A 22,337-nucleotide genomic window follows, 5' to 3' on the forward strand; every position below is an offset into this window, starting at 1 on the left:
AATTTAGGTCAATATATACAAGGTCAAGGTCACTCAAAAGATGATGAAATATCCAGATTTTGTAAATAGAATTTAATCAAAGGGCGACAACAAAGTTATTACTTTGTTCATAAATGACTTACACAATTACTACCCCTTGATCTACTTTCACTTTCAATTCTAAAAATAGAATTTAATCAAAGGGCATAAAATAATCCTCTTTCTTGGACTTGAGTATGTTCTAAAAGAATGTAACATTTATTTACACATGTTTCATTCATTGGTCAAGATTCTTAACTGTGATAACTATGGTGTTCTGTAGACTTGGTATTTGTTCATAAAGATCATACAGTAATTACCTTATCAAAATGTAAATACTTTCTCATAGAAATTTAATTATATTTTAATTTTCAAGTAAATATCAGTTCAGCTCTCCTACATGTATGGAGGGATTTTCATGAAACTTCATAGAAATGTTCACCACTTTGAGGAGCAGTGTAGCGCACATGAACCAGGTCTCTAGGTCAAAGGTCAAGGTCACACTTGGAGCTCATTGAAAAATGCTTGTCCGGAGCAAAACTTCCACATGTATAGAGGGATTTCAATATTACTTGGCACAAATGTTCACCATTGTGAGGCGGAGTGTCGCGCGCAAGATTCAGGTCCTTGCGGCCAAGGTCAAGGTCACACATAGAGGTCAAAGTTTAGATAAAAATATGAAGATGTGTATAGGGACGATTTAATCATCATTTATTGAGGGATTGTAACACAAATGGTCATTATCATGACTACGGCTGTGACACATGTACTTTAGGTCAATATATGCAAGGTCAAGGTCACTAAAGATGGTGAAATATCCAGATTTTGTCTGGAGCATATCTCCTACATGTATAGAGGAATTTTTATAATACTTTATGGAATTGTTCACCACCATGATATGTATTGCTCCATGCATGATCCAGGTCTCCAGGTCAAAGGTCAAGGTCACACTTAGAGCTCATTGAAAAACGCTTGTCCGGAGCAAAACTTCTGCATTCATAGGGGGATTTCAATATAACTTGGCACAAATGTTCACCATTGTGAGGCTGAGTGTCGCACGCAAAATTCAGATCCCTGCGACCAAAGTCAATGTTACACATAGAGGTCAAAGTTCAGATAAAAATTTGAAGATGTGTATAGGGACCATTAGTCATCATTTATTGATGGATTGTAGCACAAATGGTAACTATTTCATGACTACAGGTGTGACACATTTAATTTAGGTTAATATTTGCAAGGTCAAGGTCACTGGAGATGATTAAATATCCAGATGTTGTCCGGAGCATATTTTCTACATGCATGGAGGAATTTTAATGTTATTTTATAGAATTGTTCACCACCATGAGACGTAGTGCCCTGCACATGAACCAAGTCTCTAGGTCAAAGGTGAAGGTCACAGTTAGAGCTCATAGAAAAAAACGCTTGTCTGGAGCAGAAAACTTCTACATGCAAAGAGGGATTTCAATATAATTTGGCACAAATGTTCATCATTGTGAGGCTGAGTGCCGTGCATAAAATTCAGGTCCCTGCGACCAAGGTCAAGGTCACACATCCTGTGCATATCTTCCCTACTGATTTGTTTTAAGGTTCATTTAACAACACAGTGCCAAGAATAAAAACTTGCTTGCTAGATAACACTTATCCATAATGCCCCCATCTCCATCTAAAGCTTTCGTAAACGGGCGTATTTTGTGACTATGGCACCCTTGTTTTATATATCTTGATATTGATAAATAATATGAAAGTAGACAAAGCCTCTGAACTGGCAAGTAAAAAAATTGTTCTTTAATTCATTATTACATTTTTCCTTTAAAAAGTGTAATTCACTATTTTATGCACCACTTCTGTTTTAAAACTAGGCAATTATAATAAGGCTTGGTCAGTTATGGTATTAACTAGCCATTTATCATAGAGTTACAATTTACATAAAAAGAAGCAGAAATGATACTGAAAATTTCACTGATGGGTATAGAATTCTATATACTTTTTCAATTGTCTTTTTTTTATTTCATTTCCTTTTTAATATACATGTGTAGTCTATAGCCGTATTTTATTTAAGCATTTGACTTATACTTGAACAAAACACCACTTCAATGTGTTGAAACCGAAATGTTGAATTGTTCAAGATTGACATTGACTTTAAATAGACCTTGACGATCAAGGTCAAATTATTGAATATTGCTTAAATCGAGATAACTTGAGTTTATTATTATTTTTTGTTGTTGTCTAGGAGTTAATTCCTTCTTGATCAAAACAAAACTTGTCACCCACATACTGAATTATTCAAGGTTGATGTTTGACCTTAAAGTGTCTGGACTGAGTATCATGGTTGAGTTGTTGAATTTAATTTTGTTCTTTTGTCCTTTCTTTGTTATTAATGAACAGATTTTATTATTACTTTGTAAAAAGCACTCCAATTACCATGGAGATTGACATGTTGAATAATTCAAGTATGACCTTGTTCTGTAAATGAGTTTAACTGATAAGGTCAAATATGAAATTATAATTCAATTCTGTACTGTGTTTTTGAAAACCCTGTACCATAATATTTTTCTTTTGGTGCATTTGCCTTTGGCAATAAGGTAATAGAAGAGCCTGTCCCCATCAGACTGTGGCTCTTTTTAGAAATGTAATGTAAATTAAGATTCGTTTCCATATTCTTTAAATAGTTTGGTAAACAGACTAGTTTCAAGTAGCAGAAAAATGTCCAAAATTTCCAATTATATATTCCACTATTAAATATTCATACTTTAACTGTTATTACTCTATTTGCCTGATTAATATCTTAATCAGAAACACAAAGTCAGCTCCCAGTCAGCCAACTCTGACTTTGTCATAAAAAGAGTTGAAAAAGAATTTAAAATTGGTAATATATGTCTAGAACTGTATAAAAGATATTTCGAAAATATTTATTATTATCAAATACTGTATAAAGAATTGAAAATGTTTGACTTTATTTTTACAGACAAGAAAAGTTCCGAAGGCAGTGGAGAAGCTAGAAGACGTGTTACAGTGGACAGGAATAGTGCCAGATGAAAGTAAATTTCTTTTATTATCTAGGGATGTTATTAAAACTTGTTATCAAACTTAATGTAATTTTAAAAATTGTTCAAATGAGTAAAAAAAAAAGAATAGAAAATTATGACAAATTTTAAATGACAAGTCTGAAATAGGCTGTTTTTTTATACAGAATAATTGTAGATGTTATCTGAAACTTGGCCAATGTAGGTTATTCCCATTTTATTCTGGTTGCTTATGAACTTTTACTATTAAAGCTTCACAGTGTACTTCCATTTGTAATGGAGTGATCTATGAATTGTATTTATTTTCAATATATTTACTATTACTTAGCGCAACTACACAAGGTTTTAATTGTAAAATATTTGCTTGTACTCCTGGATTAACTGTATTACACAAAGTTTATATTGTGTCATATTACATATCATATGTATTGATGTAAACATGTATGTTATCATTTATTGATAGGTCCCACAGTTGGTGGATCATATGGGCCATACTTACAGGTAGGTAAAGGTTTTATATATATTTTTCAGTGTTATTATTATTGCAGTTAGAGGTAATTTAGGATGGGGCAATATTTAAGCTGATTTTACTCAATAATGCTTAGATTTATTTGACTTAACCTTTGTGAAGCCCATTTTACCAACATTTTAGAAGTAATCAACTTTAAACTTGGAATTCTTGCTTATCTGGACATGGTGCAGTTGTTAGACAAGTGGCATAATTCTGATGCACCTTTTTTAACTTAGAATTTTTGTCAAAAGTGGTTATTTAAACAGACGAGAATTAATATTACATGTAGTGCTCTTGTTTCATGTGTTGGAAGCTACATGTATAGGATCCATTAAGTATCTAGAAGGTCACTGGTTTTACTGAAGGCCTGCTTTATCGAAAAAAATGCATTCTGCTGTAACCAAGTTTTTCATTTATGTGTTAAGTTTTGCACACACAAAATTGTTCTGTCATTATAAAAATGAAATGTTGTTATTGTTTTTCAGTCAGAAAGGCGTTCATTGTATGAAAAAAGTGTTGACGCTCTTTTGAAGGTAAGACTCATAATTATTGATTCTAATATCATAAATTGATAATGGGGCAGTGTATGTTCAAATTTTATACTGCCCATGACTTTAGTGTGGACTATTATACTTTGTGTCATATTTATTTTTCATAAAAAAAATACTTTCAATTATGACCATTATTTTACATGTTTGCTGTGTTTACATAGCTTTTTGTGGGTTTTAGTGTGGATAAGTTACTGAGGCTTAAAATGGGTTTCCATACTTTACATCATAGTATGGTCCAGTTTTCACCATTGTTTTAGCATTATAGGTTTTTATCATTAGAAATGTACATGATTACTGTAAGCACATAAAGTTTGGGCATTTTATTGTTTAATGTAGCTGAAATCTACAATGTCTTTAGAAAAATATTTTATCACATACTCGTGCCACTTTTGCGACTCTGTAAAAATGGTATTGCACAGCTGTTTATAGATTTTGATATGACGGCATTTGCGTTTTATAAACATAGGGTTTAGACGCACTAAATGGTAGCATTATACTATAGGCACATCAATGAAAAATGATTCTTCTTTTTCATGTCAAACAGTCTTTATTTTTGATATATGATAGATTAGATAGAATATTAAATTTTTGTAAGTTCATTACTAAATTTATTGAACTAGAATAAAATTATATTATTATAAAGTATAGTGCTTGAAGTTGTGTGGTAAAAATTAATAACGATGAATTAAAACCATAGAAAAAGCATTAATGTTTTACAAGTAAGGATATGATTCATTTCTCTTTTGAGCACCAGTTTGTACATTTTCAGCTATGCAAGTTATGAAAATATTATGCCTGGTGTTTATTTTGTAGAAATGTGTTTTAATATTACACGGGGACACAAATGGGGATAAGAATAGTACACAAATATGAAGCTTAGTGGAGTTCCTTTAAAGCTACATGCCTCCAGATGAGTCAAAATATTTCAATAAAATCAAACTTGATAAAAATGTACTAAGGAAAAGTAAAAAGTTTCAAGATTCAAGTTATATTTTACATAATATGTGCGATTAATGACTGATTTTTCAGTATTTACATCCATACTTCTACTGAGTTACTTACGCAGTAAAGGCTATTTATGCATATTTTGATCACTTTTCGATAATTTACATGATTTGCAAGTGCCATTGATAATGTGTAAATTGCTTCCTTTTGGTTACTTCACAATATTACGCATTAAAATACATTTTCAAAACTGTCATGAAAATTAACATTAATCTTGAGGTGTGCTGCTTTAAACAAACATCTATCCTCTTATTTATTTTACAGAGTGGGCACTGCTACCATTGTTTCTGTACAGAGAGAAGATTAGAAATGTTGCGGAAAGATGCGGCTAAACGAGGAGAACCTCCACGATACGACAACAAGTGTAGATATCTAACTGAGGAGGAAGTAAATGAAAACTTGGAACAAAATATTCAGTCAGTGATCAGATTTAAGGTATTTTTACTTCTCAATCTTTTTGTTTGATTTTTAAAAAAAAGTGCTTGATAGTTGAGTCTCAGATTAAGACAATTTTTATCATAAATCATAAATAGAAAGTCATCGGGGAGCTGTTTGCGATCAAATCGTGAATTTTAAATGAAAATCGTTGTATTAAAGATAATGAATCAAGTAGAATGAATAATGAACACATGATTAGTTTTAAAGCAGCATGCATACAGATTCATCTAATTTTTCATGAAGATATTGAAAATTTATTTAAAAAAAAAAATTTGAAGTGAACAAAGAAAATAACGCATTGCAAACGCCACTTAAAGTCTAGGTAAATTACCAAAATGAAGTCAAAATATGCCAAAGAAACCCTTGCTGGGTTAGTCACGCAACTGAAATATGGTGATAAATACTACAAAATCAGTGATTAATCGCACATAGCCTGTAAAGTATTATTTAAATCTTTAATCTTTTTACTTTTCTTAAAATCTTAGTACATTTTTCTCAAATCTGATATTTTTTAATTATTTTGACTTGTTTAGAGGCATGCAGCTTTAAGGTTTATTTAAATATGATAACTAGTGTTATTGTTATACATAATGTAAATCTGCATGAACTTGTGGTACTCCCTACAATCAATGGTTTATTTTGACGGGGAGGTAAGTCTTTGTAAATATTCTCGTTTTTAAGATGATGAGTCATGACACCTTCCTTGTATTGTCATATTTTAATACTGCTAATGCTTTTTTATGCCCCCGCCATGTAATGGCCGGGGCATATAGTGTTACCCTGTTCCGTCCTTCCGTCATTCCGTCATTCCGTCATTCTGTCATTCCGTCATCATCAGTTTCCGTTCATTATCTTAGTAACGGTTGCACACATTCAACTCAAATTTGACATATGGATATGTCGTGAGAAAATACAGGTCAAGTTCGAATTTGGTCATGGTTCGATGATTTTTTGGCAGAGTTATGCCCCTTTTACTTTGAAAATAATATGAAATTTTCAGTTTCCGTTCATTATCTCCCCAACAGTACAACACATTCAACTCAAATTTGACATATGGATATGTCGTGAGAAAATACAGGTCAAGTTCGAATTTGGTCATGGTTCGATGATTTTTGGCAGAGTTATGCCCCTTTCACTTTGGAAATAATATGAAATTTTCAGTTTCCAGTCATTATCTCCCCAATGGTACAACACATTTAACTCAAACTTGACATATGGATACGTCACAGGAATGCGCAGGTCAAGTTCAAAGTTGGTTATGGTTCAATGATTTTTGGCAGAGTTATGCCCCTTTCACTTTGAAAATAATATGAAATTTTCAGTTTCTGTTCATTATCTCCCCAATGGTACAACACATTTAACTCAAACTTGACATATGGATACGTCATAGGAATGCGCAGGTCAAGTTCAAGGTTGGTCATGGTTCAATGATTTTTGGCAGAGTTATGCCCCTTTCACTTTGAAAATAATATGAAATTTTCAGTTTCTGTTCATTATCTACCTAATAACTCAAATTTGACAAATGGATATGTCAAAGGAATGGGCAGGTCAAGTTTGAATTTGGTCGTGGTTCGATGACTTTTTGGCAGAGTTATGTCCCTTTCACTTTGAAAATAATATAGATACATCTTAGGAATAAGCAGTTTAAGTTTGAATTTGGTCGTGGTTCAATGATTTTGGACAAACTTATCTTTCTTGAATGTTGTAAAAATTTTGAACTTTCAGTTTCAGCACTGAAATGTATGTAGCCATTATTTTGGCTACAAATATGAAATATGCTATTTTCAAAAGGTTTAGACTGAATAATTTCAGTGCCTTGAACATTGTATGAAAATGGTTTGTGTTAACATTGAAAAGTTTTAAGGGCTTTGAACTTAAAATGAAAAAAATTATTTGTGCAAACAAATTTGGAACTAAATATTATAACATCTGAAATTTTGGCTGCATGCGGGGGCATCCGTGGCATGATGACACATTTCTAGTTTTCCATATTGTCTAATTAAAATTACATGAATCCATACTTTTAAGATCCTGTAACTCAATTTTTTTTATGGTTTTATTTTTTGTATCATAAATATGATGCTGAAATGAAATTCATCAATATTGTAAGTTCCAAAAAGCATTATTTGTAAAGATATTACCGAATTTACATTACATGTAAATAAAGGGAGGTAATTATAAATTTATTTTCAATAAAGTTTAAGCTGAACTTTTGAATAAGAAATAAATGCATATATTTTAATGATTACTTTTAACGAGTTTGAACATTTGCAGTACACATTTGATATATTCTTGGATGTTTTGAAGTTGTTTCAGAAGTATAATTACATGTATATACTTCTATAAAATTTCACTTAAGTGTTGTTAATTAGAACATACAGGATCTTTAATACATTTTGTATGATTTGTCATTGTTGATACATTGGTTAAGGCTTAAAATTTAAATTTTCTTTATTGTAGTATGAGCCATTAGAAAGTGCTTGGACGGATCTTGTTTATGGTTTAATGCACGAGAAGTCTGTGGGTGAATCTCTGGAAGGTGATTTTGTAAGTACAATTTATGTTCATAGGTGCTTTAGTAATCAGTTAAATGTCTCCTTGTCTTAAACCTACTAAGTACAAGTAGACAATAAAATCCTTATCACACCAAATATTGTAAATGGACTTGTCCATCTTCAGAATTAGATTAAACCATTCATACTTTTAGGGAAAAAATTTGAAATATCTACTGACTAAATAGCGATCAGTAAGACCTTGATTAGATGGCACGGCACAGATTAGATGACTAATATTTGCCTGCAATGGTTGCATGAGTACATTATGTTGCTACCAAGCAGTCTAAGAGTAAACCGTCATGCCAGTCTGTGATTCTAGGACAGGTTGGCACAAATAATATTGGCCTTTGAACAAAGTTGTCTCTGATACTGAAAATATATAGATCTATCTAGTTTTCAAAGCATTTTGAGTTCATATTTGTTGCAGGGTATAGTTTAAGTTGGTATTTGTTTAAGAGGTAAAGCAAAGATGCTGGTTTGAAATATTATAACCCTTATAAGGAAGTGATTAGCCTTTGGTATAGAGACATTCTTGAAGTCTAACCAGGCCCTTTACTGTTGGCTGACCAAATTTTAAGTTTTCAACTTGATTTCCCTTAGATTGATAATGAACAGTTCCAAAAATGGAAGCTGGACAAGTTCATTTAAGAAAATCAGCAGGTTGAATGTTAACAGCCTCTTATAAGGCAAGAACCTTAAATTTTACACTGCAAAAAATCCCTGTGGTTACCTTTGGTCCAAGTCAGAATTATCTGTTGCCTTAAATCAGTACATCACATTTAATTGCCATGACATTGCCATTGGCGTTTTTATTTTTCTGAAAATTTACATGTACCTCATTTTGATATTGTTAGATAGTGATGAAGACGGATGGCTTTCCGACATACCATTTTGCAAATGTTGTAGATGATCATTATATGAAGATTTCTCACGTTTTAAGAGGCGAGGTAAGATTATTTTATATCTTGGTATAAACATATTTATTTAAGCTCGATTGTGAAACAAGTTCTTGCAACTATTAATCACTGTCGAGTCTGCTTCCTGGAACCAATCAGTACTGGTGTCATATGAAGAAACATGGTCGTGACCCAAGTATGGCTCGAACCCATGATCTCTAGGATGAGAAGCAGACACCTTAATCACTAGGCCACCGCTTCCTTACATATCTTGAGATAAGACAGCATAATGTGTGGAGAAGAAAGGAGTATTGAGAAAGACAGCATGATATGTTGAGGTGGAACAAGTTTTGAGAAAGGAGGTAAGACAGCATGATGTGTAGATAAAGAAGGAGTATTTAGAAAGGGTGTGAAACTGTGTGGAGAAGAAAGGAGGTAAGACAGCATGATATGTGGAGAAAGGAGTATTGAAAAAAGGAGGTAAGACAGCATGATATGTGGGAAAAGAATGAGTATTGGGAAAGGAGGTAAGACAGCATGATGTGAGGAGAAGGAAGAAGTCAAAGGAAAAGGAATGAGTATTTAGAAAGAGTGTAAGACTGTCTAGAGACTGGAGAAGAAAGGAGTATTGGGAAAGGAGGTAAGACTGCATGATGTGTGGAGAAGGAATGAGTATTGGGAAAGGAGGTAAAATAGAGTGAAATAAGAATCCCTAAAGAAAGCCCAAAGCGGCAAAATGTTGCAGGCTCGGCCTGATTGGGCCTGTTCATGGATGGTACTGTCAAGTGCAAACTACCGTCCACGCCCCCTAGCACCGGCCCAAGCAGAACTCAACATTTAACATGAACTAGTAAAAATTAGAATTTTGAAACATCTACAGATGTGTTCATATGGCAGTTATCATGGAACCTTCAATGTGACATGAAAAGCGGCATATGGTCCCCAAGTAAAAAAATGTGTTTGCCCTAAACAAGAAAACAATGGGTGGAACTAAATAAACTGGAATTTTGAAAGGGGATCCGAGGTTATGAAGCCTGCATATCACAGATATAATGTCAAAAGACAAATTTAAAAAGCAGGCCTCATATCCTAAGGGTGATTCAACAGTATTCAAGTGGGGAATACTGGAACCACCCAACAAGAAAGATGCCAAATAGGTAGAACTAAAATACCACAAGCACAACAATAATGTTGTGCTGAACGATCTTTAAGGATCGGAAATATAACATCCCTGATTGAATGTACGGGGTGACTTTTTACAGCCTCCACACGGCACAAACAACGCTGATGTGGCAATAAAATAGAGTGAAGTAAGAATCCCTAAAGAAAGCCCAACGCGGTAAAATGTGTGGAGAAGGAATGAGTATTGAGAAAGGAGGTAAGACAGCATGATGTGTGGAGGAGGTAGAGTATTGAGAAAGGAGGTAAGACAGAATGATGTTTGGAGAAGGAAGGAGTATTGAGTAAGAAGGTAAGACAGCATGTGTGGAGGAGGAAGGAGTATTGAGAAAGGAGGTAAGACAACATGATGTGAGGAGAAGGAAAGGGCATTGAGAAAGGAGGTAAGACAGCATGTGTGGAGAAGGAAGGTGTCTTGAGAAGAGAGGTAAGACAGCATAATGTGTGGAGAAGGAAAGAGCATTGTGTGATTGAGAAAGGAGGTAAGACAGCATGATGTGAGGAGAAGGAAGGAGTATAGAGAAAGGAGGTAAGACAGCATGATGTGTGGAGAAGGAAGGAGTATTGAGAAAGGAGGTAAGACAGCATGATGTGTGGAGAAGGAAGGAGTATTGAGAAAGGAGGTAAGACAGCATGATGTGAGGAGAAGGAAAGGGCATTGAGAAAGGAGGTAAGACAGCATGATGTGAGGAGAAGGAAAGGGCATTGAGAAAGGAGGTAAGACAGCATGATGTGAGGAGAAGGAATGAGTATTGAGAAAGGAGGTAAGACAGCATGATGTGAGGAGAAGGAAAGAGTATTGAGAAAGGAGGTACGACAGCATAATGTGTGGAGAAGACAGGAGTTCATTATTTTTTGATTGTGTCAAAAGGAGCAGTTTGATTATTTATATTAGAACATGGAAATTAGATACTTTTATGTCTGGAGGAGGGAGATGATGTTTATTTGTGTAAGGGAGATTTATGCTGTGTCAAAATTTTCAAAATACAAAAAATGAGCTACCAACACTATACTGCCATGCCAGACTGCATGAATCTTTAGGCTTGCCTAGGTCTATACTTGTTACAGTCAGCTCATGCAGTTCAAGCATGTTACAGGAAGAAGAATATAGTTTTAAGAAACAATTGCAATATGATTATTCTAAAATGTTAAATTGCATATTGCAATGCAAAGGCAAATCAATAAGTAACTGAATTAATATATTTGCAGGGTTTTACATGGTACCATCAATGTAAAGGTGATATGGCAAATGTCCAACTTTGGTTTATGCAGAATATATTTTAGTTCGATTGTGTAGGAAGCTATAAGCTTATAGACACACTTTCGAATTCGTTCCTGGAACCAACCAGTACTGAGCAATGAGTGTAAAGTTTCTTGCTCAAGGAAACAATAATTTGCCCCTGATGGGGTTTGAACCCATGAGGCTAGCGATCATTAGATTACTAGTCCAACTTTACTGGAGGAAGATCTCAGGTGCCTTTCTATGCATGATTTCAGGCAGGGACAGGATATTGTTGAATTGATAAGTTTTGGTAATTGTATAGTCTTATGTTTTCTCAGGGATAAACTACATTCATGAAATTGTGTCTACTAAGTTCACATAGTGTGATTATTAACATATAAATGTTCTTACATATTAATCAACTTGAGACTATTTTATTACAGGAATGGACTATTTCTACACCTAAACATCTCCAGATGTATAAAGCCTTTGGTTGGGAGCCACCTGCTTATGCCCATTTACCTTTAATAGTTAACAGGTAAATGAACCAGAAGGGTAATGCTTGACTGCAGTTCTAATTTTCTCCCAAGACTTGAAGTGAATATGGGGATACAAGTACTTATATATAACACAGAGATATCCCATATTTTTCATTAGTCTTCATTTATAGCACCAGTGAATAAGTAAACATGGTTATTTATTTTTAAGTGCCTCTAAGACAACCTTATGCACATTTTGCATATTCAGTCTCTTTGAAATTAAGTTACAAATATGAACTAATCATCAGTGTGTCACAGAAAACTAAAATCCCTGCTTTCTGAATCAACATACATGTAAGCTTTACAAGATGTAGAGGGTTATTAGTTATATAAAGTAGTTGATTAAAGTATCTAAAAGAAAGACATCAAGGTTCATGTGGAATATCAGTTATTATATGCAGAACAATATTTTTCAGAGTTGATACATGTATAAGATCTACTTCTTTAATGATTTAGTACAATTCAATCATTCCTTAACTCTGTGAGTAATATCCCCTCCTCAGTTACAATTGCTCTAGCTGGGTTTGAGGTTTTAAATTTTTTTACTAAGCTCTAACTCAAATCTCAGGTATTTGATTGGTTCAGTAACTTGCACAGAATTTTGATTGACCAATGAAAATACTGAGTTCAGAGGAATCTTAATATCCCAAGGCAAGTACTTTTAGTACTTTGATTATGCTTCAATTTTTGACTTGAAGATTTGTTATAGTTACAAAAGTTTTGTTTTGTTTACAGTGATGGAACAAAGCTGTCTAAAAGACAAGGAGATATTACTGTTGAATATTTTAGGGTGAGTTGAAATATTAAAACATTCACTGCTGTTTATAAGTTTTTGTCAAGCTTAGTTTACAATACTTTGATAATTAATAATTTTTCTATAAATAGATTTGTATCCCTGAACAACCCATTTTCGGCCACTTAATGGTTCTAATAAAAGGAAGGCATATATATAAGCTGAAATAATTCATAAAGATATTTTTAGTAAATTATGTAAAAGAAGATAAAAGTGAAATTTAATGAGCTTGATTTTCCCTAGACTGTTTTATAAAAATCCATTTAAAGAAATATGGATGAAAATATTTTTGAGACATGATAGAAATTTTTTTGGTTGTGTGATTAAGAATTAGTATTTTATTGTATTATATTCCATTGTTTTAATGGAATATTTTTTTAATCTTTTTTTTGCAGGAACAAAATTATGATCCAAATGCAATATTAAACTATTTATCAACAGTAAGTGGGGCTTTTAAAGATAGTACAGAGGGTAAAACTCTAGGGGAGATGATCAGTATGGTAAGAAAGTATGTCGTTTTCAACATGTTTATCTCCTTACTAACCATGCATCTACATGTTTCATTATCGAAAAATAAAATTATGGTCCACCATAGGCCAAGAATTATTATGGACAGCCTAGTTAAATCAGACCTCTTAAATAATATGTATTTACAAGGAAGCTACCTGTGCAAACAGAACTGCATTTTATGTTTGTTTGTGTCAGTTTTAAAATATTTCACTAGCACTGTTACTCATAAAACGTTTAAAATTAAGGGATATCAGGACTGTGAAATGGTGAGCATCATATACTTAATAACATATACTAAATGCGATTAAAAATATGTTGGACAAACTGGGAATGCATTTAGGGAACCTTTTTTTACATTCATCTAGTTGACATATGATAAAACAAAAAAAAACAAAAAACGTAAAGCCAATTTCCCGCCATTTTTGCATGACGGGACATGATGTTAGTAATATTGACGTAAAAATAATCCATCAAACAGAAAGAAATTATATACAATATGTGACGACTTTAAACGACACTCTAAAATCATAGACAGATTTGAAGAGAAAATCTTCAACAAAATTGAGGAGAGAAGACCTCAAAACCAACCTTCCACTACATTCAGCAACATCTAAACAATACTAATGAAACTAAAATTCAGGATAGTGATGGGGATAAATGGGAAGTCCTATTCTTAAAGAAGTCAATACCATACCTTCTAAGAAAGAAATACCACTTCCAAATGATATCAAGTGCAGAAAGAATATTGACACTCTGGTTTTCAATATACCACCGCCATTTTCACCATTAACTGATTCTCCAAGAAGTCCTACTCAATCTTTAAGCTCAAATCCTACATTTGGATGTATTCATAAACATGATTTAGAATAATTTTCTAATTAATTTGTAAAAAAGGAAATGTATGAAAGATAATCAGAGATTATAAGCATGTTTATTATGTTTATTTCAGTATTTAATGTACATAAGATATGAAGTTATATGTAAGATTTTTATAATTTTATTTTTTTATTTTAATATTTTTACAGTTTTCATTGGACAATGTTACAAGCCACCCTGCCAGACTTCAACCTGAAAAGTTAAAACCCCTTAACGGACATCATTTACGCAGACAATTCCATGGTGATCAGAAACAACAAGTTGTAAATAAAACACAAGAAATGGTTCAAAAACATTATATGGAAAGGTTGGTCAAATTATATTTTAGTTTTATTATATACTTTAAAATGAAATATTGAGAAATATTTATGAAATAAAATCTGTAATTTCATTTTCCATATTTAACACTATTAAAAATTCATTTTTCACTGCAATGAAACATATTTTTCACTGGTGTCCTGCCGGACAACTTTTTTCTATACTTAGCCAATATACAATATTTAAGGGAAAGTCTTTCAAATTGTATTGTCAAAAAAAGAGAAAAATGTATATAATACACAGAAAATTAAAAATTTTTTTTCTATTAATATAAGATTTATTTTCATCTTGTGGTATGAAAATTATAACATTTCTCTCATGAAATATTTATTTTCATACCACTCGATGAAAATAAATCCTGTATTTATAGAAAAAAACTTGAATATCCTGTATGTCTTTGAAAACACTAACAGCAATTATTAATTTTCTTCAGCAGCCAGTATATGAGGGCCAGACTAGCATCCCCCAAGCCAGACCTAACTTCTATTCTGTTGATTGTATCATTTTGAATATCCTTAGATAAACAATAGAGAATTTAAATTATATGTAAGATGTTACCATTAAAGGCACATTATGCCTCAGACACAAATAGAATTTTACTTCTTTAGAAAAGGCTAACATGAATTTTAGCATGTTTAAATTTTGGTTTTAGAGAATGTCAGATGCTTTTTACTTGAACAAAATTAATTAGTTATAAATGTGAAATAATTTTTCATTAAAGTAGCAAAAAGTAAACAAAGTAGTATTTTCCATACTAAAAACTGAACGTATTGCCCAAAAGTAACAAATGAAAATGATGCTTCATGTATTTTGCCAAGAAGTAAATTTTGGATACTATCAAAGTACACCAATATTAAAAAGTTTTTGAGAAAAAAAAAAAATGATTTTTTTGAGGCATAATGTGCCTTTAAATGCAGAAGGTTACTGGTTGGGGACCACCAAATCCGGACAACCACCAAACCCGGATCTATCTGTCACTTTATTATCAACAATAAATGCATGTTTCTTCTACAATTAAGTAATTAATCTTTAAGAAAATGTTCAACAAGTGTCTGTTTGATCGTCCCTGACTAGTAGAGATTAAATGTGAAATGATTTCTATTTCAGAGTAGCAAATAGCCATGTTTTAGACTTACGTTATATAGAGCATATACTTACATGGGCTTTGGTAAGTCTAACTTTCGAAAAGTCCTTAAATTTTTATTTAACAATGACTAATGTAGTGAGTAATGTCAAATAAAGTGATAATGATATGTACAAACCTGTGCTATAGATACCTTTCCAGAGTAATTGAGTTTTGAGATTTTGCTGCATTTGTTTTACACAAATTTCTTTTTAATGAACAAATACACTTGTATGACCTTTAAATAAAAGGCTACAATTTATTTTGCCATTTACATAGTTCAGTGTGATCCTTTTTTTAATTTGGCCATTTGAAAAATAGAGGGACTTTCAACTCACCTTGCAACATCCTCAAGCCTAGTCCGCTAATATTAAATAAAAGTTACTGAGCTTGAAAAGGGGCTGTCTGAAACAACACAAATATGTATTTATGTATATTGAAAATGACAGCATTAATACATACCAGAGACATGCTGTCAAATAGTAATAATCTGCATAGGATAAATAATGTCCCTATGAACTTAAGCCCATTTAGCAGTCCGCTTATCACCTAACCTCTCTGTTGTGTATTGTTTAGGAAAGAGATATCAATTCTGAGTGCATTGTTATAGAATATTGCACGGTTTGAGTTCAAATGCGTAGTAATATAATCACGGAGGCCGACAGGCCTGAGTGATTAATTACAAAGCATTTGAACGAAAAACGTGCATTATTATACAATAATGCACGAAAAATTAATATCTATTTCCATTCTAACACGTCAAGAAAAAATAAATTATTATTATAAAGTTGGACTTTATGTTTGGTGGTTAAATATGTTTTCGCCTCAGAGTTTCCAATAGAAACGTTCTTTAAAGGCCATTCCAGTGGATTGAAAAAACTGTCGTTAAATCTACCGTGTGTAGAACATTTTGAGAATAACGAATTTTGAAAACGTTGATAAAACTATGTTTGTTTATTTTATTTCATTATTTTATTAAAAGTGAAATAAATGTAAAACTTAATTCGTTTTCGACATTAAAATAGCGTTCTTGATTTAATTGTTTTGCACATGCTTTTTGGCGCTACATTGTGACGTCATGTAAACAACACTTTAAACGTCTGTACAGCGTTAACGACTGAATTAAAAATATTGGTGTTCGGATTCATTTTCTTAGTTAGACCATTTTCTTTCATTCTAGATAGTTTTCGCAACAAAATTCGACAAAAAATTATTTTTATTTATCAGATTGTTCAAACAAAATGGAGCCCTCAATGTGAAAATACACAGGGAGATAATAAGAACGGCGAGTGCATTGTTGTAGAATAATGCACGCTAACGGCCTTCTTTGTTTATATAGAAAAAATTCCGATAGTGTTAGAATTATTATTAGACTTTAATTTCCTTAGTACATGTATCCATAAGGTCAGTTTGAAATAGAAAACTACCTCTGTACCTCATGTATGTAAATAAGGAGAGTGTTACTATTTCATCACCTTAGTGCAATAGCTGGTAAACTCCTACATAATTTAAATTTAAAAGGACTTAACCCATTACTGCACTCAGGTGACAATTTGTTGAATTGTTTTAGGTTAATGAATCTGTTCATGAAGCATGTTTCAATGAAGCTTTCATTATATTTTGAAGTTAGTTCCCTTGATTTGGTGCATTCTGACATTTAGATATTGTTTAAACACAAATCAAGGAGTTGATTTTGGTATTTGAAAAGTACCAAAAATACAACAGTTTCTTCCAGATACTATATTCACAGAAATAACAGATGTTGTACATTCATAGAATAACTGTTTATTTGTCACCTTTACATTTCAGGTTTCAAGAATATCACATTTGGAGGACTTGCTCTCAAATTCTCTAAACTTTATCTGGGTATTTCCAGACCAAGAGAAAGTTAAAAATGCACTTTTTAAGGACAAAAACAGTGAAACTATGATTAAAGGGACCATCGACAAATTAAACATTGTGCATACATTTAAGGAAGCACCACTAAAAGAGACTTTAATGTGTTTCTGCAAGGAACAAAGTTTTAAAACTAAACATTACATGACTGCATTGAGAAATTGCCTCAGTGAACAAAAGGTAAAGTATGATTGATATTCATATCATATACATGTAGTACATGTATTATTGATACAGGTGTCTGATGGGATATACCTGAGAATATAGCCTGAATGAAATAATTATGACCTAAAAAGCTAGCTGAGGGTTATGTATATGTCAGCAGGGCTTTACTTCCCCAAAATTCCAGTCAGCAACTTGTATACATTGTAATAAACATATGAGCCGTGTCATGACAAAACCAATATAATGGGTTTGCGACCAGCATGGATCCAGACCAGCCTGTGCATCCACGCAGTCTGATCAGGACCCATGCTGTTCGCTTATCAACTCTATTACAAATAGAGAAATTGATAGCGTACAGCATGGATCCTGATCAGACTGCGCGGTTGCGCAGGCTTGTCTGGATCCATGCTGGTCGCAAACGCACTATGTTGGTATTGTCATGACGCGGCTCATATGATATTGCAATTCCATATTGATGTGAAGTTGAGAAAAACAACAACTTTTGACAGTTTACATTGATGGACAAGAAAAAGATGCATATAAAGAAGATCACATCAGAATACTATGGCTACACAAATGCTGGGCAAACAAACGTTTTTCAAGTATATAGTCATCATTGCAGTGTAACTTTGACCTATTTGAGTGTTACAATACTTATTAACTAAGGGGAGCGGTGGCCTAGTGGTTAAGGTGTCTGCCTCTCAACCCAGAGATCATGGGTTTGAGCCCTACTCGGGTCACGACCATGTTTCTCCATATGACACCAGTACTGGTTGGTTCCAGGAAGCGGACTCGAAAGTTAATATAAGTTGCAAGAACTTGTTTCGCAATCGAGCTTAAATAAATATGTTTAAACCAATTAACTATGCCCTTTAAAGTATAGTTTGGAAACATTGAATACATATTTATGACTACACACGTATTGTAGACAAAACTTCATTATTCTGCCATGAATTTTTGTCATAGTGCTGTTCTAACTTAGCTTTAAATTTTTGAGGACCTATACTTATTCCACTATCATATAAAATTGGTGTTTTAATGCACACTATTCAGTTGGCTAACAGATCATTAGCAGTTCAAAAAAAGGCACATGTACATGCCTGAACGAATTCAGTAAAGCTTTAGAAAAAGTCACCGTTTGATCTTTACAGTGCATGTGCAACTAAAAGACCCAACCAAATAAAAATGATGGACAGCCTATGTTTATTGCTATGTTTGGTTTTCAGTGACAGACTGAATATAGTTGCTGATATATCATTTGCTTCTCACATTCTGGCTGTATGTACAAATACCATTGGGTACATTAATGTGAGTAAGCTATCCTGCTAGATAATGACATGTCAGTGGTTCTACCCAAGTCCTTGTTCACACCTGAAATAATGTGTGATAAGCAAATGGATAAAACCTTTACAAGTGGAGATATAAATTCTTAAAAAAGAAAACTGTTAAAGTGTCGGTGTGACATTATTTTTGTAAAATAATTGTATTGTACTTAACACGTATTATTTCCTGGTTAGATAGAATAGTTTGCTACTAGTTAATTGCTTTATTGGAGATTATTCATTTTATAGTACTATTATTGTTATATTATTTTAGATCATTGTATTTAAAAGCACAACTTCTGTTAGTTATTTGATATCATTTATAAATATGATGTGGGGCATCAGTGACTGAATGGTTAAGGTCATTGACTATAAACCACTTGCCCCTCATAACTGTGGGTTTGAATTCCCGCCAGGAACTTTGAAGTGTCCAGCTTGAGCTAGCTTACAAAATGTCCATGGTTCTTCACAGGTGTCCCTCCATGCCTGAAATGACACACAGAGGATACCTAAGGTCTTCCTCCACAAGTTAAGCTTGAAAGCCACCATATGACCATTACAGTGTTGGTGCGACGTAAAACCCAAACAAACAAAAATATAATAAATTTTACATGTATATAAACAAAAATTATAATAATCAAATCTATCTTTATTTATTCTTTTTTTTTTTTAAATGTTTTAATAAAATCATATAAGCTAAAACTTTCTTCATTGTAGTTGCACCATATTTCATGTTTAATTTGTTATAAAGGGGTTTCCCATATATTGATAATATTCTGAAAAATTTTCTTCTTTGTTTTTGTAGGTAGGTCCACCTGTTGCTGAAATGATGGAGATGCTGGGAAAACAAGAGACATTAAAACGTTTACAAAGTGCATGTGATTCTCTGAACACTGGACAGACGTAAAAATAAACAATAAAGAGGATAAATGTAACAGAAATTATCATGACATTTACATAATGAATTGAATGATAAAAGACTGCAGATTTTTATGTTGTTAGTAGTTCTGGTTGAAAACATTACCAAACACAAACATGTTGAAGAATTAATTTTCACTCTATTGCAAAACTATAGTTTTAATAAAGTTGCATTGTTGTTTTAATTGTTAATGTTATTTTATTTCATTCTTGTTAAAAATTAAAATTGATTAAGATTGAAGAAAGAAGGACAGATACATGTATACACTCATGGGTGTAAGTTTTCAGGAGTATACCTGAAGTTCAGGACTTTTAGACTCGTTAAAACAATACTTTTCTTTTGAAAACTACAGAAAAATTGCTAAATTCAGGATTTTCAGGACTTCTAAAATTCCCATCTTTCACCCATGCACTCTGTGAGCAAAGATTGAATGAGACTGGTTAATTACCAAAGTAACAGATTGTAAAGAACTACTGAAAGCAGATATATTCTATGATGAAAACTCCTTTTATTATAAAAGACGATGGTCAGATGATAAAAATGATAAATTTGTATTTCTAGCCTAACTTTATTGCTAATTATAAAACTGCATAAATGCCAATTGAGCTCACTATAAATCTGTGGGTATGCATTTTCACTTACCAGTAATCCAGGCTAAATGTTGTAGATGGCCTTTTCCTGCTTTGAATAAAAGTCTGCATATTGAGTGCAAAGGAATTTTGTTATGAAATGCCTAAAATACAGCAAGAAATAGTATGAGGTCTTGTCAGAGATACATCCAGGCTAGTTTATATAGAGGATATTGAATGAGTGTAGGTTTAATACTAAATTTATTGAACGAGTTGAATAAAACAATATTATGCTCGCCAGAGGCTCGCATAATATGATTTTATTCAACTCGTTCAATAAATTTAGTATTGAATCTACACGAATATAATATTCTATTTATCACATATATAAAATAAAAACGATAAACTGTTAACAAAAGTCATTTTTCTTTGACGAGCCTATAGTGTAACGGTAATATTAGCGCGCTTTAACGCTATGTTTATAGTGCAAATGACGTGCCTTCAAAGTGTTATTACACTAGTGTAATATTGTCTAGTGTAATATCGTTTTTATTAAATGGCTTTATTACACTCCTGCGCCGCGGTTTATGTGATAAACAGAATTTATTATAGTTTGTGTTGGAAGCCATAAGCAACACATGGATCTGTTCCTGGAATCCACAAGTACTTGGCAATGAGCTACAAGGTCCTTGCTCAAGGAAATAATTGCTTGCCTTTGGTGGGGATTGAACCCCTGCAACCATCAACTTCAAGGTCCCTAAACCCAAGGTCAAGGTCACAATAGGTCAAGTAAAAAAAGTTCATGTTCTATGCCTGCTCTATAACTTTAATCTAATGAATGTTTTTTCAAAATTACCTGTCACAAAATGAAATGACCACCACCACAAACAACAAGGGTACCTCTCCAAGGTCAAAGGTCATATAGAAAAAGTCCACATTTTTAATCTGCTCCATAACATTAAAACTGCTTAAATTCTTGAATTATTTGGCAGTAAATGATCACCATGGTGACGCTATTTCAAATTTGCAGGAGCAACATTTCTGTCATGACTCCCAAGGTCAAGGTCGCACAAATATAAAAAGTTTGCATTTTGTTTTCTCTCATAAATTTTTAACTACTGAAAAGTTTTCAAAATTACTTATGACAAATGATTGACATTATGAGATAATGTGCAGAGTTGCTTCTTCCATTTAAGGTCATGTTCATACTTAAAGGTCAAATGCTTGAATTGCACTATTGTTTTGATATAACTTGACACAAAAAATCACAATGATGACATGATGTGCAGAAGACAACAACCAGGTCATTAACCTAAAGTCACAGTTACAGGTGAGATGTTAAAAATGTCTACTCTGTTCATTCTTAAGTATTGAAAGGGTTTTGATATTGTTTAGCAAAGGTGATCACCACTGTAATACAATTGGCAGAATGCAACTTCCAGGTTATTTTTCCAAAAACCAAGGTTTAATTAGAGGCTGGACCAAATAATTATCACAATGACACTATATGCTTACAATGTGCATATAGTGCAACAGTGTTTGTTTCAACAACATTTAGTATAAAACCTTCTATATTAAGTATCTTGTTTGAACCTTGGATGGTGTTTAAGATCATTGAACTTTAGAACTGTTATTAAACTAGATTATCATCCCCTATGCACTAACATAAAGCTGCCCTTAATTGCATTTTAATAAAACATTCTCTAAAAAGTTCCAATTAGTTAAAAAGGTAGTGTTTGCATAAGCATCATGGTAATGGTGTCACAATTACTCTATTATGTCACTAAAATAGATTAAACTTGGACAAGGATATTCAGGCTGGCGATTTAGGGTCATCATGACCCCCTTGGTTTAAATTTTGTTTTAACCAGTTCAGAATATCCACCAGTGTCCTTTAATCACCCTATGA

General features: G+C 32.7%; 1 protein-coding gene across 1 annotated transcript; it reads left to right on the forward strand.

The window, feature by feature from the left end:
• The first annotated feature begins 1,756 nt into the window (after positions 1 to 1,756).
• On the forward strand, positions 1,757 to 20,393 carry LOC132728682 (probable glutamate--tRNA ligase, mitochondrial). Its single transcript, XM_060714362.1, has 14 exons — positions 1,757 to 1,783; positions 2,984 to 3,056; positions 3,505 to 3,542; positions 4,038 to 4,085; positions 5,373 to 5,543; positions 8,007 to 8,093; positions 8,956 to 9,048; positions 11,842 to 11,936; positions 12,673 to 12,727; positions 13,126 to 13,230; positions 14,266 to 14,423; positions 15,542 to 15,602; positions 17,367 to 17,633; positions 19,746 to 20,393. The coding sequence occupies exons 1-14, from the start codon at positions 1,757 to 1,759 to the stop codon at positions 19,845 to 19,847; spliced, it is 1,380 nt and encodes a 459-aa protein (XP_060570345.1). The 3' UTR covers positions 19,848 to 20,393.
• Positions 20,394 to 22,337: the final 1,944 nt, after the last annotated feature.

This window comes from Ruditapes philippinarum, unplaced genomic scaffold (genome assembly GCF_026571515.1).
Source record: "Ruditapes philippinarum isolate M1 unplaced genomic scaffold, ASM2657151v2 ctg7238_1_1_1_1, whole genome shotgun sequence".
NCBI lineage: Eukaryota > Metazoa > Mollusca > Bivalvia > Venerida > Veneridae > Ruditapes > Ruditapes philippinarum.